Source organism: Gadus chalcogrammus, chromosome 16 (genome assembly GCF_026213295.1).
Source record: "Gadus chalcogrammus isolate NIFS_2021 chromosome 16, NIFS_Gcha_1.0, whole genome shotgun sequence".
Lineage (NCBI taxonomy): Eukaryota > Metazoa > Chordata > Actinopteri > Gadiformes > Gadidae > Gadus > Gadus chalcogrammus.
In genome coordinates, this window is record NC_079427.1 from 1258566 (window position 1) to 1277151 (window position 18586).

General features: G+C 53.0%; 1 protein-coding gene across 1 annotated transcript; it reads left to right on the forward strand.

The window, feature by feature from the left end:
* Window positions 1-233: 233 nt before the first annotated feature.
* On the forward strand, window positions 234-18550 carry timm50 (translocase of inner mitochondrial membrane 50 homolog (S. cerevisiae)). The gene is made up of 11 exons (XM_056612182.1): window positions 234-491; window positions 2217-2364; window positions 2642-2673; window positions 8182-8203; window positions 13532-13590; window positions 13809-13928; window positions 14206-14310; window positions 15013-15111; window positions 15544-15700; window positions 17383-17489; window positions 18107-18550. Exons 1-11 carry the CDS (start codon window positions 303-305, stop codon window positions 18203-18205), a joined length of 1137 nt encoding a protein of 378 aa, XP_056468157.1. The 5' UTR covers window positions 234-302; the 3' UTR covers window positions 18206-18550.
* The last annotated feature ends 36 nt before the right edge of the window (window positions 18551-18586 follow it).

Genomic DNA, 18586 nt, shown 5'->3' on the forward strand with positions numbered 1-18586 from the left:
ATACAACTAAAGCCTACAGGGAATATAGATACGTATATTTATATCATATTTAAACATTTACATTATAAACGTAATTTATTTTATAATGAAGTAACATTCGAAGGTCAGTAAAAAGCAACGAATCCGAAGGTCAACGGGATCTGGACGGTGATTTGCTAAGCACGTTCAAACTCCGCCCACTTCCTTCTGTTCCTGCCTATGGTTCGCCCAAACCCGTTGTCATTCAGCAGACGCCAGCCAATCAGCTTCATTCGACCTTATCATCGTAACACTCGCCGGCGCGCGTCTCCTCCCAGTGCAAGATGTCGACACCGGCGTTGCTCCCCATGTGTCTCCGGTACCTGAGCCGCCCCGGGGCTCTGAGCACCGGGCTGAGCAACGGGTTAAGGAGCGGGCTGAGGGCCGGGTCGGTCGGGGTCCGGGCGCAGTGCACGAAAGAGAGCGGAGGAACCGTCGGGCTGGCGCAAGGCGTCCTCCAACAGATCGCTCAGGTGAGTCCAGAGGAGCGCACGATTCGTCCCAGAGCCAACGGGCGGGCGGTGCTCAGCCCGGGGCCTCGGGATGTGTGTGTGCGTGTGTGGGTGAATATATATAAAAAAACCGCCCCCGCCAACCCCGCCGGGCGCTTAAACGCGCGTCCCCCGCGTCACTGAGCTAGAGCTAGCTACCCTTGCTAGCCTGTCAAACAGGGACAGTTCCCTCTGTTATGAGCAGAACATGTCTCCATGAGCAGGACATGTCCCCATGGGAGGACGTGATGTCCCCAATGTTGGGTCCCTTCCCGCTGGTTATGTAGGGACCGGGAGTACCAGTTGTGTTACTGTATTAATTCATTCACGTGTGGTAGTGTGTTAATACATTCACGTGTGGTAGTGTGTTACGTGAACGTGTGTTAGTGTGTTAATACATGAACGTATTGGAGTGCGTTAATACGTGCACGTGTGGTAGTGTGTTAATACATTAAGGTGTGGTAGTGTGTTAATACGTGAACGTGTGATTGTGTGTTAATACATTAATGTGTGGTATGTTGTCACGGCTTCACTTATTCCAACGGTGGTTTAATTCAGTTTTACTATAATACAACACTATGTTATGTAGTGGTCCTATTATATGCCCTAAGGTTGAGTAACATGTTAGATAGTGTCTATAATATGTCCTATGTTACAGTTACTTGTTATATAGGGTCCCTATGATATGTCCTATGGTACAGTAACTTGTTATATAGGGTCCCTATGATATGTCCTATGGTACAGTAACATGTTATATAGTGTCCCTATGATATGTCCTATGGTACAGTATCTTGTTATATAGTGGTCCTATGCCTTTCCTATTATACATAACATGTTATATAGCCGGTCCCATGGTACACTAGCATGTTATTCTGGGTGCTGGTAGATGTTTTCCTTGTGAAGGTCAAAGTGTCCCTGAGCTGATGCCACCAGTGGAGGACAGGGTAAACGGTGGGACTAGGGCTTGGTAGTGCCAGGTACCTCACAATTAAATTCAATTCGATTCTTTAGGTCTTCATTCGATTCGATATCGATTCGATACTGATCCAATTGCTTCGATTTTGATTCAATAATACGTGCAGATGAAAAAAATACCTGAATATTATTTAGAATTAACCATTTCAAAATGAATTAACCATTTTATTGTGCTTTAACTAGCAAAAAGGGAATACACCATTGTATAGTATTGTTCCTGAGCTAAACTTGCAGCATAAAAGTGATAATCATAACTTGGACAAATGTAAAAGGGCGAGTACATTTAGGCATACTCGCTTCTAGATTACAATGACTGACTGAGTAGGCTATGCTTTTTTTTGTTTTTAATTTTTTTTAACGGAGATAATCGATTTTAAACAAGTTCTGAATCAAGAACAAATAAATTGCAGTGCATTGATGAATCGATATTTTGACCCAGCCCTAGGTGGGACAGTTTAGTGTTTGGTTTAAACCAGTGTTACCACCTGCCCTGCCAGAGACACGACAGTTGGACTTTAAGAATGTGTTGTAAACCTTTTATTGCATTAACTCCGTACGTAGTGGACCCTGGCTCTGTTTGACCTAGAGGGAGAGCACCGGAGCACAGTGGTGGGACTGATGGCTTTAAGTAGAGCGCTCGTTACAAGGTGATTCCGTTTGGAGGAACACGAGAGCGTCAGGGCCACGCTGTCGTCCACGGAGAGGAGATGAACGCTCTGTTGTGCTCCACAGCAGGAGGAACAGCAGCAGAAGGAGAAGGAGGAGCAGCAGAAGAAGGAGGAGAAACAGAAGGAGAACACAGCCTACGCTAAGAAGATGCTGGTCCGCCTGGCCGGCCTGATGGGGATGGGCGGAGCAGTGGGCATGGTCTATGTCTTCGGTAGGTCTAGATCGGTCCTCCTGTGGTTAAAAACAAACGCACTCCGACTCTTAGGAAGGCTTCATCTCTGGATTACCCTCACTCACCCTCTCTCTCTCTCTCTCTCTCTCTCTCTCTCTCTCTCTCTCTCTCTCTCTCTCTCTCTCTCTCTCTCTCTCTCTCTCTCTCTCTCTCGCTCTCTCTCTCTCTCTCTCTCTCTCTCTCTCTCTCTCTCTGCTCTCTCTGCTCTCTCTCTCTCTCTCTGCTCTCTCTCTGCTCTCATTTTGTCTCTCTGTAGGTAGCAATTCCGAGGACGAGCAAGGAAATAAGGTACGCTGTGTTTCACTCACACACGCCTGCACATGATGCGCTAGTGCCTGATATCATGGCTGCCAACTTTAACATCAAGTACAATTTTAGAACAAATATTAATATTCCTGGAATTGTCTTCGGGGTTCGGGGTGAGGTGTGTGTTTACCGTAAGGTTGGAGTTGGTGGGTTGTATTTGTGAGATGACTAAACTGTGGCCTTAGTTTGGTTTGGAGGAGACTCAACGATGCTCTGATCAGAGAAGGGAGGCGTGGGGAGGAAACGGAAATGCCTCAAACTATCCCCGAAAGAATGGACGGCTTCACACGCCCTCCACAACGAGCAGCCCTCTTATGATCAGTGGATGTGTTTCCACAAGGAGCATGCACTAGTGCCCACTGTGTTGAATTCCTCAACTGGAATCCGGTTTCTCCTCCTCCTCCTCCTCCTCCTGGGGAGCACAACACAGCGTTCAGCTCCCCTCCGTGGACGACAGCGAGTTGAATTCCCTCACTGACCAAAGCTCCTGACCTGAAAGAGCGGGACTATCAAGGACATCAAAGGAGAGGTCTTCAGGGAGAAGAAGTGTGTCTCTATTTTACGAGCGGGAAAGGAGCTCTTCGCTGCGTTAAAGTGGCACACTTGGTCCCATCGGAGTGTGAGATGGAGGCTGGAGCTGTGAGAGACACACTCCGGTCCCACATACATCCCCAACACCCCCCCCACTGACCAGCCCTCAGACACACTCCGGTCCCACCTAGAACACCAACACCCCCCCCAGTGACCAGCCCTCAGACACACCCCCACCCCCCCCCCACTGACCAGCCCTCAGACACACTCCGGTCCCACCTAGAACACCAACACCCCCCCCAGTGACCAGCCCTCAGACACACCCCCACCCCCCCCACTGACCAGCCCTCAGACACACCCCCACCCCCCCTACTGACCAGCCCTCAGACACACCCCCACCCCCCCCCCCACTGACCAGCCCTCAGACACACTCCGGTCCCACCTAGAACACCAACACCCCCCCCAGTGACCAGCTCTCAGACACACCCCCACCCCCCCCACTGACCAGCCCTCAGACACACCCCCACCCCCCCTACTGACCAGCCCTCAGACACACTCCTACCCCCCCTACTGACCAGCCCTCAGACACACCCCCACCCCCCCCACTGACCAGCCCTCAGACACACCCCCACCCCCCCTACTGACCAGCCCTCAGACACACCCCCACCCCCCCCACTGACCAGCCCTCAGACACACCCCCACCCCCCCCACTGACCAGCCCTCAGACACACCCCCACCCCCCCTAGAACACCAACGCCTCCGGAATTCAAGGGTTTCCAATCGAATATCTAAATATTCGGCGGATAAAATAAGCTAGAAAAGAGAGTCCATTGATGGTGGGCATGGCTCCGTGCCTGTCAACGCAGCAGGGGGAGACGGCTGCAGCAGGGGGAGACGGCTGCAGCAGGGGGAGACGGCTGCAGCAGGGGGAGACGGCTGCAGCAGGGGGAGACGGCTGCAGCAGGGGGAGACGGCTGCAGCAGGGGGAGACGGCTGCAGCAGGGGGAGACGGCTGCAGCAGGGGGAGACCGCTGCAGCAGGCTCTAGTCGATCAGCTGATCGTCTTCTGAGGCCCCGTCCACACGGAGCCGAAACGGGCGAAAACGATCCGGTTTCGTTTTTATGCGGTTCAGGGATATCTCCGTAAAGACGGAGTCATTTCGAAACTGCATCAAACTGTAGAAAAACGCTGTAGTAAATATTCAAGGCACTGGTTCTCCACAGAATGAAGTGGAGCGCATCAAGCCTGCGCGCTGTATACAAACATGCAGTCACGAGGAGATTCAACCTTTTGAATTGAGCAGAAATACTTTTTAATGTACAGTTAGTACAGTACAGTTAGTCATTGATAAATGTATCAAGGGGCTTTATTTAAAGCTACAAAAATAATAACAATAAAATACAAAATAAGAAATTCAATGCAACTCTGACGTCCCCCAGCTGGTGGGGAGCTAACGACGTCCACACGAATCCTGACACGAAACCGCATAGGTCCGGAGAGATTTAAACCACCTCCGAGGGCGGTTTCAGAAATGTGCGGTTTCGGGCGACGGGTTCGCCGGCTCCGTCCGGACGGTCGGCCGATACGTACAAGACTTGAGCGGTTTCACCAAAGAAATCGGCTCCGTGTGGACGGGACCTAAAGGGGTTCAAAACAAATGTGTTGTGGGTGTGGAGGGGGGGGGGGCCTCGACATCGCCATCGCTCCCTTCTGAGGCACACTTTGTCCTCACCTCGTTGTGTGGGGGGAGTGGGGGTCTGGGGGTGTGTGGGGGGGTCTGCGCCACACTTTTCTCACCTTGGAGACGTTTGGGAAAAGAGATGCGGGGGGGGGGGGTGGGGGGGCTGTTGCGGGAGAAGTGTGCCAGCCGACTGGATCAGCCTCTGGTCTGGATCCTGCCCCACCACTACTGCCCCCCTACCGGACTACTGCCCCCCTACCGGACTACTGCCCCCCTACCGGACTACTGCCCCACCACAGGTCTACTGCCCCCCTAGTGGACTACTGCCCCCCTACCGGACTACTGCCCGCCCTACTGGACTACTGCCCCACCACCGGACTACTGCCCCACCACAGGTCTACTGCCCCACCACCGGACTTCTGCCCCACCACCGGACTACTGCCCGCCCTACTGGACTACTGCCCCACCACCGGACTACTGCCCCACCACCGGACTACTGCCCGCCCTACTGGACTACTGCCCCACCACCGGACTACTGCCCCACCACCGGACTACTGGACTACTGCCCCCTACTGGACTACTGCCCCCCCTCCAGACTTCTGCCCGTTGTTGGATTGATGAACACCCTCCTCCACACTATGAGCCGAGGCTGATGTCTTTGGAGAAGAGTCCACCTCAGGGACGATCTGCTGTGACCCCGTTGGAGCCCTGCCCCCCCCCCCCCCCCCTGGCCTACCCCTGCCCCCCCCCTGGCCTCCCCCTGGCCCCCCTGCTCCTAAAGCGGTTATAAACCAACGTGTTGTGGGGTGGAGGGCGTGTGTCCCCGGAGGACGGGGGACCTCGACATCTCCAACGCCTCCTTCTGAGGCACACTTGGGTCCCACCTCGCTGGGTGGGGGTGTCTGGGTGGGGGTGGGGCTCCGTCTCACCCTCCTCCTCACAAGGCGGTGGTTGAGGAGGGGGAGGGCTGGTGTTCTGGGGGTCCTCACCCCCGACTGATACGACCCTCAGTCTCCTGTTCCACAGTAAAGCCCCCCGCCCCTTCCTGCACCTTCCTGCCCCTTCCTGCCCAGCAGACGGCCTGGCCCAGCACTTCAAAGAGCAGCCCCCCCCCCCTCCCCCTCAGAGGATCAGAGGAGGGGGGGGGAAGGAGGGGGGGGAGCCCCAGATGTGGGTCATAAAGCTGCTATGAGCGAGGGCCCCAGTGTGGGAACCTTCTGACGCCTCCTGGTCCTCTGGGAGCGGAGAGAGGAGCATTAAGGCCCGTTCACGCCTCCGCCTCCGGACGAAGTCCGACCGTCCTTTCCAAACGTCGTCTCCGGGACTACCCTTCATACCTCCGTCCGGTTTCCACATCTATGGATGTTACGCAGGACGTCCTCTAGAGGGCAGTGACTGGCGTGTCCCAAGTTACCGGCATCGACAATCGCAAACATGCCATCTGTAGAGGAGATGGTTTTGCTTTGTGTCATCTGAAATCGGCAAAATAAAGGCGTAAACAGTGTAGGCGTACGGCTACGCGGCGGTGGCATGTGACACCCCTCACCAACCCGCAGATTATCTCCTCAAAATGTCGCGCCGTTTTTTAATGACCAGTTACAACTCATTGCCAAAGCAGGTGAACAATGAAATAAAAAGGTCAGGTATATAGTAGAATATAAGTATACAACTTTAAATACAATAATATAAATACATCTCAGATATTCTACTACTCTCTATTTTTCGTGAATGGTCTGACTTCTGGCTCTATACTGCCGCCTCGTTTCCGGTGGTATTGCTCCTTTTCTCCCGGAGCACTCCGGATTCGTAAGCTCCGAGGCGACGGACCCGCTGACGGACGAAACGACCTCCGGGCCCGGACCAAAGGGTTCCTACCCGTATTCACCGTAGGGTGTGAACGGGCCTTTAGGGTTCACTGGTCTACGCCTCATCATCACCGAGGAGTCTGGAGCTTTGGTTGAGATGCTGGCTGGCTATAGACGAGCCACCTCAGTACTTTGTAACAGAACACACCGGGTTGACTCGAGAGCTGCCCACTGGGCAGGAAGAGGTCTTGATGGACATGTGAGCGCACCCAATCAGCGAACAGGACTTCTAGAGAACCAGCCCCTTTGGGAAGTATCGGGCGGTTTTTAAAAGGGCTCCGCAATCTGTAGGTTTAAGAGACATACCGGCTGAGCTATGGGAGAGTTGGTTGAGCTATGGGAGCTACTGGGAGAGGATGCTGAGCTATGGGAGCTACTGGGAGAGATGGTTGAGCTATGGGAGCTACTGGGAGAGATGGTTGAGCTATGGGAGCTACTGGGAGAGATGGTTGAGCTATGGGAGCAGAGGTGTTGGTAGTCGGAACCCCTCGCTTTCACTATGGATTAAAGCATCGCTGAATGACTCGGAGGCGGTACCTGCGCGGTGAGCCCCCTCTACGGTGAGCCCCCTCTACGGTGAGCCCCCTCTACGGTGAGCCCCCTCTACGGTGAGCCCCCTCTACGGTGAGCCCCCTCTACGGTGAGCCCCCTCTACGGTGACCTCCAGGGGGACATCGAACAATCAAATCTGACTAAAGATGAACAACGCTGTAGAACGGAGCGGGAGGCGTCGTTGGACCTGGGAGGAGCCTGCCGTGGTCTGGAGGTCCGTTGGGACGGTCCCGGACTGGGACGTCCCGCACTGTGACGTCCCGGACCGTGAGCCACATGCCGGCGTAGTGACGGCCCGGGGCCACCAGGTGGAGCCCTGCGTCTGCTGCCCTATGCCCCTGGCTCTCTTCCAGGTCACTGTCTGGAGGGGAAAACACAAGCGTACTTTTTCCAAGCAGGGTGATGAAAGCGACAGCCACACATAACTTGAAAAACTGCTCTTTTAAATGCTGAGATGGCAGTGAACCAAAACGACACAGCCTTGATCAGTTTCAGTTTGAGCGATCGCAGTCCTTTGTTTTTATGTTGTTCCTTCTGTTGAGCTCAGAGGTTAAGTTATGTTATCACTGTGGTTATTCAAGTGTGTGTGTGTGTGTGTGTGTGTGTTAAGAGTTATTGTGTGTGTGTGTGTTATGAGTTATTGTGTGTGTATTATGAGTTATTGTTGGTGTGTGTTACGAGTTATTGTTAGTGTGTTATGAGTTATTGTTGGTGTGTGTGCCATGAATTATGTTAGTGTTTGTGTGTGATAAGAGTTCAGTAGTTAAGTATTGTGTGTCCCGAGACTAATGTCTTCCGGAATGGTCGTGCACTGCTACGTGCACTGATCTCTATCTCTCCTTCTGTTTTTCTCTTTGCAGATTAGAGACGAGTTTGATAATGGTAAGTTTTATCATTTTCTTTCTCTCGGGAGGAATGAGAAGCGCAAACGCAGGGTTTCATGTCACTGGGCTGGTGTTTCCAGGAACCCAGCAGTACTTCCTGTTCCTTCGGTCACCTGAGGTCCTCATGTCACATAGATGAATGAATGAAGGTCCCACGGGCCAGAGGTGCTTTCCCATACCAGTCACTCTAAAGACGTGTGTTAGTGGTAATGATAGGAAAGGGAAATTAAAAATACAGGGTTTTGACTATCATTCACTATCACAGTATATATATTAGGGATGGACACGAGTAGTAAATTCCAAACTCGCGTCATCGAATGAATTCCTCGAGGATCAATCGAGTACTTGTTTAAAACGAATCTATTTTTAGAATGCAACGCATCTGCAGCAGGAATAGGCCTAATGATGAACGGCAATATTACCAACCAAACATGTGATGCTTATTCTCAATCCAAACAGTCAAGAGTTATCAGAGTATTCATTATTTATTTTTGCAAGCGTTCAAAACACATTTTCTTCTCAAAAATAAATGTGTGTCTCACTATTTAAATCACGTCGAACAAAGGCTTGTGACGGTTAAAAAAAAAAACGAAACAAGTAGCCTAACCATTGCAAATAATTTAAAGCTGCAAATAAAACTGCAGCAAATGAACTAAAAAAATACTCAGCGGGGTCGTGTGGGTCTGCTTTCCGAACTCACCGTTGTGTTTCAGGAGCATATGTTGCCGCATAGTACTTGTAGTACTCTGGTAGCTCAATTTCGCTTGGCATATTTTACATTTCACCTTATGATCTCCTATTTCTGTAAAGTACTTCGATACTTCGCTGCGCCCATCCCTAATAAATAAATATATATATCTATGAGGTGATATCTAGTCAGTGTGTATCTATGAGGTGGTATATCTAGTCAGTGTGTATCTATGAGGTGGTATCTATGAGGTGATATCTAGTCAGTGTGTATCTATGAGGTGGTATCTATGAGGTGATATCTAGTCAGTGTGTATCTATGAGGTGGTATCTAGTCAGTGTGTATCTATGAGGTATCTAGTCGGTGTGTATCTATGAGGTGATATCTAGTCAGTGTGTATCTATGAGGTGGTATCTAGTCAGTGTGTATCTATGAGGTGGTATCTAGTCAGTGTGTATCTATGAGGTGGTATCTAGTCGGTGTGTATCTATGAGGTGGTATCTAGTCGGTGTGTATCTATGAGGTGATATCTAGTCAGTGTGTATCTATGAGGTGGTATCTAGTCAGTGTGTATCTATGAGGTATCTAGTCGGTGTGTATCTATGAGGTGATATCTAGTCAGTGTGTATCTATGAGGTGGTATCTAGTCAGTGTGTATCTATGAGGTGGTATCTAGTCAGTGTGTATCTATGAGGTGATATCTCGTCAGTGTGTATCTATGAGGTGGTATCTAGTCAGTGTGTATCTATGAGGTGGTATCTAGTCGGTGTGTATCTATGAGGTGATATCTAGTCAGTGTGTATCTATGAGGTGGTATCTAGTCAGTGTGTATCTATGAGGTGGTATCTAGTCGGTGTGTATCTATGAGGTGATATCTAGTCGGTGTGTATCTATGAGGTGATATCTAGTCAGTGTGTATCTATGAGGTGGTATCTAGTCAGTGTGTATCTATGAGGTGGTATCTAGTCAGTGTGTATCTATGAGGTGATATCTCGTCAGTGTGTATCTATGAGGTGGTATCTAGTCAGTGTGTATCTATGAGGTGGTATCTAGTCGGTGTGTATCTATGATCACGTCAGATGAACTGATCCCGGGCGACCGGTTCGACCAGCTGTGGCGTGGTCCTCATGAACGAGTTCTGATCGCCTGCGGATTGTACTGATCACCCGATCAATACCCCTCTCTGGCGCGGTCTGCCCCCCTCCCCCCTCCACCCCCCTCCCTCATCAGCTCCTCTCCCTCTGTTCCCCCGTTGGGTCTCTCTCTATCTTTATGACCCCTCCTCCGTCCTCCAGTCGGTCCATCTGTCTGGGGCAGCACCCTAGGGGTCAGAGGTCGTGTCTCCAGAACACCCAGGGGATCCGTGAAGAGCTAACCAATCACGGGCTCTACCTGTGGCCAGGTGATCCATCTTCTAAGAAAGGACCCGTACTGAGGTTCTACCCCCCCCCTGGTGCACCCAAACAGCCTCCGTCTTCTGTTACCCCAACCAGCCCGTCTCGGAGATGTGCCTGACTGCAGCGATCCCTCGATCAACAGCTCTGAGTCCTGTACCCTCTGAGACGGGCCGATCCCGCGTGGGGAACAAACTCCTGTATGAGAGGAGCTGCAGAGGAATCCTAGGCACCCAGAGGAGTCGAGTCCCGGCTCAGAGCGCTGCGCGACCTCTGAGGCTAGTGCTAGCTAGCGAGGTAGCACCTGAAGGCCGTTGGACCCCTGCTCCTCCAGACCTAGAGTCTCTAGAGCCGGGGAGGCGGGCCCTCCATGGCGCCGGTCGGCCGGTGAGTGACAGCTGTGTCGGGGTCTTCCTTAAACGAGTTCTGATCGCCGGCTGATTCTGCTGATCACCCGATCAATAACCCTCTCTCCTGGGTCCTACTTTCTCATCAATCAATCTCCTTGCCTCCCTCCCACTCTCTCTCCCCCTCCGCCCCCTCTCTCGCTTCTCTCTCTCTCTCTCTCTCTCTCTCTCTCTCTCTCTCTCTCTCTCTCTCTCTCTCTCTCTCTCTCTCTCTCTCTCTCTCTCTCTCTCTCTCTCTCTCTCTCTCTCTCTTCCTCCTCTGTTCTTTTATTGTCTGTCTGTCTGTGTGTGTTCGTTCTGATCGCCTGCTGATCGGACTGATCAATAACCCCCCCCCCCCCCCCCGGGGGTCCTGCCATTCCCCAACCCAGACGGCCTCCTTCGATCCATCTGTCCAGCGATGCGTTCCTTATCTCCTGAATGTAGCTCCCATCCTCCCCCAGGAGGTCCAGAGGTCTTGTGGTTCTTACCAGCTATTGATGAACTCCGCTTCAGTATCCAGGGTGACGCCTGGGAACCGGTTTAGGCCAGTAGCCTGGACAAGTAGAGGAGACTGAGCTGCTCCATGCCGGACATCCTCACCTGCACCCGCTGCCCCCCTCAGCCGTGGCTGCATGGGAGGGAGGTCTACACATATCAGGCCCCCCCATCATGTGGTCCATGATGGGGAGGGGGGAGTCCTCATCAGGGGGGAGTCCCTGATGAGCTTAAAGACCACGCTCAAATGAAGGGTCCCTGAGGAAGATCTAGGGTCCTAACTTCCTCTCCTCACGTCCTCTCTGTGTCTCCTCACCTCCTCTCCTGAGTGCCTCGGCTCTCCCCTATTCATTCTCCTTCAGTCCCGGGACTCGGCTGTAATCAAACCCTTGAATCAAACCCTGGTCCCTCCCCTCCCCGGTCCCCTATTCCACGGGTAACACTGACCCGTCACGTCCTCAGGAATGTGGGTGCATTCCTCACGCGTTTCCTCTGAATCGAGCTCATCAGCGGCGGTTCAGATTTCACAATGCGTGGGTTGCAATTGCATTATTTAATAAGGTATTCCAACTTTGACTTCTAACCTGTTGGAACAGGATGGAGCTACTTGGAAGTAAGCATTGCTCTCTCCCCCTCCTCCTCTCTTCTGGGGGAGTGACAGAAGGCTAGTGGGGGGGGGTGAGTGATGGAGCAATGGCTCCCTGAGGGACCAGGGGGGAGGAGAGGGTGTGTGCCACACTGTCGGCCGCTTGTCGCAGACTGCGTGGTTACAGAGATGTGTTGTACTGCTGCTGTAGTGATTAGATAATTAACCTAACGACCTAGAGGGGGGGGGCGTCAGGGTATGGCCTGGTTAGGGTACGAACCCTCTGTGGGTAGGGTACGAACCCTCTGTGGGTAGGGTACGAACCCTCTGTGGGTAGGGTACGAACCCTCGTGTGTGTGTGTGTGTGTGTGTGTGTGTGTGTGTGTGTGTGTGTGTGTGTGTGTGTGTGTGTGTGTGTGTGTGTGTGTGTGTGTGTGTGTGTGTGTGTGTGTGTGTGTGTGTGTTGGAGCCCCTCCAGCAGCTAGTGGGGGCCCCTCCTAGACCGGACATCGCTGTGTCCCCCCAGCATGGGGTCTTGACCCTGCCCACCCCCCCCCCCGCCGACTATTATGGGCTGTGGCGCTCCGCCAGCGGCTTCTGTTTCTGCTCAAATAACTCTCTCTCCCAGGAGCTCAGCAAGCAGCTCAGCCAACGGTCGATGAGGACCTCCTAAATCGAGTCTTTATGACCAGAACACCTGACCCGGTCTGCCCCCGACCTAAACGCTGGTTTAGATTTACGCCTGAAATAAATGTTGTCTTTTCGCTAGGTTAGCTGCATTCTCGCGTAGTTATCCTCATGCTAGCCTTGTTAGCTTCACGTTCTTCTAGTTAGCCGTATGTTCCACGTACCTGCATAGTTGGCTGCACCATCGTCTAGCAAGGGGCACTATCGTTAGCCTTGATAACCTCCAGTTAGCTTTACAATACCCTAGTTAGCTGCACTATCGTCTAATTAGCTGCACTATCATCTATTTAGCTGCCCTATCGTCTAATTAGATGCACTATCATCTATTTAGCTGCACTATCCTCCAACCGCTAGCTCTACGCGCTAACAGGAATGCCGGTCATATGTCAAACTGGTTTGTCATGTTTATAGCATGGTATGATGTTCTTCTGGAACAGTCCGTTGTCCTCATGTGCAGCTCCACTCTGCTTTCTCCTTAATTATTAACGAGACAGCTAAAGTGAGCCAAGCCAACGTTGTAACACGTTCTCTGTGCCAGATGGAATGAAACGCAACCAGAGCTGCCAGCTTAGTTTGCTGATTGTATCGAACATTGTCCACAAGTTAGTGTAGATCTGGAGTTATACACACACACACACACACACACACACACACACACACACACACACACACACACACACACACACACACACACACACACACACACACACACACACACACACACACACACACACACACACACACTGCTGTGTGTGTGGTGTGGTGTGGTTCCCAGGGGAGGCCTTGAGACAAACCATTACTTCCTCTCCCTGGGTGGGTTCAACACCTCCTACTCCCCCCTCACACCGACCCCAACCCTTCTCCACAGCAGAAGTCATCCCCCACATGTTGGCCCCCCCATCCTGCTGCGTCGTCATAGCGATGTGGCAGATGGACGCAGCTATGAACTCTGGGGGATGGAGTCTCCCGGGAGCGAGGAGGAGGCAGATTATAGTTGGACTTTAGAGCTCTAGTCGTTTGGTTTTAAAGCTCTAGCAGCTTATCTATTTGAAGCTCTAAAAGCTCCACCTGTTCTGTTACGTTCCAGATGCTCCAGTCGTACAACAGTTGCGGAGAACCTTCAAGTACTTCAAAGACTACCGCCAGGTGAGCTGGTTTATCAGCCCTGTGTGTCCAGCAGGGCCGCGAGGCTGAAGGTAGAGGCAAACTGGTAAACACTGCCGTGTGTGTGTGTGTGTGTGTGTGTGTGTGTGTGTGTGTGTGTGTGTGTGTGTGTGTGTGTGTGTGTGTGTGTGTGTGTGTGTGTGTGTGTGTGTGTGTGTGTGTGTGTGTGTGTGTGTGTGTGTGTGTGTGTGTTCGTTCAGATGATCATGGAGCCCACCAGCCCGCGGCTGCTCCCGGAGCCCCTGAAGGAGCCGTACTACCAGCCCCCCTACACCCTGGTGCTGGAGCTCACCGACGTACTGCTGCACCCCGAGTGGTCGGTGAGTCTCCATGACGAGGGGGGGGGGGGGGGGGGGGGGGGGGGGGGGGGGGGAGAGTGAGGCCTCCCCCTTCAGTCAGACAGGGGGAGGAGCCACTGGTCTCCTTCAGTCAGACAGGGGGAGGAGCCACTGGTCACCTTCAGTCAGACAGGGGGAGGAGCCACTGGTCACCTGCTGCTATCTCTTCGGACCACAGGTGTGTGCTACTACACCTTAGTGCTATCTACATTCCGATCTCCTCACGTGTGTGTGTGTGTGTGTGTGTGTGTGTGTGCAGCTGGCTACAGGCTGGAGGTTTAAGAAGCGTCCAGGTATAGACTACCTGTTCCAGCAGCTGACTCCGCTGTACGAGATCGTCATCTTCACGGCAGAGACTGGCATGGTGAGAACCGATATGATAATGTATACACACGTCAGTGTATACATTAGAGCTGGGCAAAGATTCAAAGTTTTAATCGCGATAAATCGCATAGTATTCGTGAGTTGACTCGTGATTAATTGCACTTTTAAAATTATATTTTAAATCCACTCGGATTGAAGTTAAATGAGAATATCAAATAGAATGACACATAATCATTCATTCCAATTGTACTTAATAAGCAAAACTAGAACAGTGATCTTGGGGGAATTTTATTGACTCACTCGGTGTGGGTTGAATATGCAACTTACGGAACACCACAGTTTTGGGAAACACGCAGTTAATCAGTACAATTTAAAACCAACAGTTACTACAAGTGTAGTTCAATTCAAATAAGTAGCACCACAGATTTGGGAATTGTAAACAGGCTTGTCACTTACTTCATTTTTAATCAGGCAGTCACTTACTGCAAGTATAATTTGTACGACCTAGCCAACTTCCTCAAGAGTACGTCCCTCTCTCTCTCGCTCGCTCGTAGTGTTGATCAGCAGAGAGATAGTTCGCCAAAGACCTATGTTAAGTAAGTGGAAATAAAAAAGATTATAAGATTGCGTCAACACGTACGAAATGCGTTGACTTGCCCAGCCCTAGTACTATAATAAGGCTTGTCTAATGTGTGTGTGTGTGTGTGTGTGTGCGTGTGTGTGTGTGTGTGTGTGTGTGTAGACTGCCTATCCCCTAATTGACAGCATCGACCCCCAGGGCTTCGTCATGTACCGACTCTTCAGAGACGCAACACGCTACATGGATGGACACCACGTCAAGGTACTGCTGGGGAGAGGGAGTAGGACCGGCCACCCTGCCCTGCTCTACGGCTGGGGCAGAGGGAGTAGGACCGGCCACCCTGCCCTGCTCTACTGCTGGGGCAGAGGGAGTAGGACCGGCCACCCTGCCCTGCTCTACTGCTGGGGCAGAGGGAGTAGGACCGGCCACCCTGCCCTGCTCTACTGCTGGGGCAGAGGGAGTAGGACCGGCCACCCTGCCCTGCTCTACAGCTGGGGAGAGGGAGTAGGACCTCACCGGGTGTGTTGAGGACCCGTCTGAACCGGGTGTGTCTGAACGGGGTGTGTGTCTGACCGGGGTGTGTGTCTGACCGGGGTGTGTGTCTGAACGGGGTGTGTGTCTGACCGGGGTGTGTGTGTGTGTTGCTGGGTGTGTCTGACCGGGGTGTGTGTCTGAACTGGATGTGTGTTGCAGGACGTGTCGTGTCTGAACCGGGACACCAGTAAGGTGATCCTGGTGGACTGTAAGCGGGAGTCGTTCAGCCTGCAGCCCTTCAACGGCCTGGCGCTGCAGAAGTGGGACGGCAACTCGGAGGACCGGACGTTGTACGACCTAGCCAACTTCCTCAAGAGTACGTCTCTCTCTCTCTCTCTCTCTCTCTCGCTCGCTCGCTCGTAGTGTTGATCAGCAGAGAGATAGTTCGTCAAAGACCTTGACGTCGCTTAGCAACTGAAACGCAGGTTTCCGGACTAGTTGCAGAGTGATACCAAAGACTTGAATCAGACGCAAAAAATCAAATTTCCTTGCCAGCGGTCCTTATATGCTTAGCAACGATCAGTTGAAATAAAATAATTGACCCATTCAAGTGAACAGAGCATTCCACAGCATTAAGAAGAGCCGTGTAATAAATATATATGATGGAACCATTTAGCCAAAGCTAAAGCATTGAAAACGAGTCCAAAGCGAAACGCCAGCCGCAGGATGATCAGGAGGTCGGGAGATCAGCGGGAGTGAATGTAAAGGGACTCCATTTATACAGCGCTCCTCTAACCAGTGGCCCCCACAGCGCTCCTCTAACCAGTGGCTCCCACAGCGCTCCTCTAACCAGTGGCCCCCACAGCGCTCCTCTAACCAGTGGCCCCCACAGCGCTCCTCTAACCAGTGGCCCCCACAGCGCTCCTCTAACCAGTGGCCCCCACAGCGCTCCTCTAACCAGTGGCCCCCACAGCGCTCCTCTAACCAGTGGCCCCCACAGCGCTCCTCTAACCAGTGGCCCCCACAGCGCTCCTCTAACCAGTGGCCCCCACAGCGCTCCTCTAACCAGTGGCCCCCACAGCGCTCCTCTAACCAGTGGCTCCCACAGCGCTCCTCTAACCAGTGGCTCCCACAGCGCTCCTCTAACCAGTGGCTCCCACAGCGCTCCTCTAACCAGTGGCCCCCACAGCGCTCCTCTAACCAGTGGCCCCCACAGCGCTCCTCTAACCAGTGGCCCCCACAGCGCTCCTCTAACCAGTGGCCCCCACAGCGCTCCTCTAACCAGTGGCCCCCACAGCGCTCCTCTAACCAGTGGCCCCCACAGCGCTCCTCTAACCAGTGGCCCCCACAGCGCTCCTCTAACCAGTGGCCCCCACAGCGCTTTCAGGGTTCCCGCGGATCCTTAAAAAGTCTTAAAAAGTCTTAAATTCATAAATCGAAAAATAAGGCCTTAAATAGCATTAAATCCATCTTAAATCCATCTTTCAAAAGTCTTAAAAATGTTTACACATGGTAAGTAGGATTTTATGATTGTAATTAGCCTCAAATCTAAAAAAGAATAGTTAACATTTTTTATATAATAATAGCAGTAATGTTGCGCAATCACGAGAGCGGAACCAACAAAACATTTGTTTTGTGGCCGTGACTCAGACGCACGTCGTTCAGGTGCGCCAGAGGTCATTATTGGTTTCTGTCCAAAAAGCCTACTGATAGTGGAAATATGTTCAAATACACTTTTCCACTAGTGTTTATTGTGTCGTTGGTCTTAAATTTCCTTTCAAGTGGCATTAAAAAAGTCTTAAAAAGTCTTAAATTTAACTTTCATTAAGCTGTAGGAACCATGTTACAACACTGCCTCACATTCACCCGTTCATGCACACATTCACCCACCGACGGCGGAGTCAGCACCCCAGGGCGACAGCCAGCTGGTCAGGAGCAGTCAGGGTGAGGCGTCTCGCTCAGGGACACCTCGGCACTCAGCCAGGAGGAGCCAGGGATCAAACCCGCTCCCCCTGCTGAGCTACCGCCGGCCCTGAGTGTAGTGTGTGTCCCCCCCAGCCGTGGCCCTCAGCGGGGTGGAGGACGTGCGCTCGGTGCTGGAGAACTACGCCCTAGAGGACGACCCCATCGCCGCCTTCAAGAGACGCCAGGCCCAGCTGGCCCAGGTAGGAGAAACAAACGCACCTCCACCGCCGAGGAGGAGCAGGAGGAGGAGGAGGAGTGAGGAGCAGGAGGAGGAGTGAGGAGCAGGAGGAGGAGGGAGGAGGAGGAGGAGTGAGGAGCAGGAGGAGTGAGGAGGAGTGAGGAGCAGGAGGAGTGAGGAGCAGGAGGAGTAGTGAGGAGGAGGTGTAGGGAGGAGGAGGAGTAGGGAGGAGGTGAAGGAGTAGTGAGGAGCAGGAGGAGGAGGAGGAGTGAGGAGCAGGAGGAGGAGTGAGGAGCAGGAGGAGGAGGGAGGAGGAGGTGTAGGGAGGAGGAGGAGTAGGGAGGAGGTGAAGGAGTAGTGAGGAGCAGGAGTAGTGAGGAGGAGGAGGAGGGAGGAGGAGTGAGGAGGAGGAGTAGGAGGGAGGAGTAGTGAGGAGCAGGAGGAGTGAGGAGCAGGAGGAGTGAGGAGGAGGAGGAGGGAGGAGTAGTGAGGAGCAGGAGGAGTGAGGAGCAGGAGGAGTGAGGAGCAGGAGGAGTGAGGAGGAGGAGGAGTGAGGAGGAGGAGGAGGAGGAGTGAGGAGGAGGAGGAGGAGGAGGAGTAGTGAGGAGGAGGAGGAGGAGGCTAACTTTGTGTCTTCAGGAGGAGGAGCAGCGCCTGGCGGAGGTGGCGCAGCAGACCAAGCAGGGCTTCTCTCTGGGCTCCATGGCCTCGCGACTCTGGCGCTCCAAGCAGCAGTGAGCCCCGCCCACATCCTCATCCACCAATAGCAGCCCGGCCCTCACCTCCACCGGCCAATAGGGGACGGGTGGCGAGGGGGATGAGCGCCACCGTCCACGCCGGGGTGGGCCGTGCTGCCGGGACATTGGTTCACCTCAGCACCGATGGGCGGGGCTCTTCTGGTTCCTGGCTGCTCATTGGTCAGTTTTTAGTTTGACTCCAGGAGCCGGGGTTCAGAGCTGCGTTGGTCTCCGGGAGCGAGACGCGACCAGAGCCCGTCGCCGCTCCCACTCTGGTCCGGCTCCCCGGCCCTCAGACTCTGACCCTGCACCTTGGGGGCCCCCCCTGGGGCCCTCCCCCCTGGAGTCCCCCCCTCCCCCCCATCCCCGGAGTCTCCCCCCC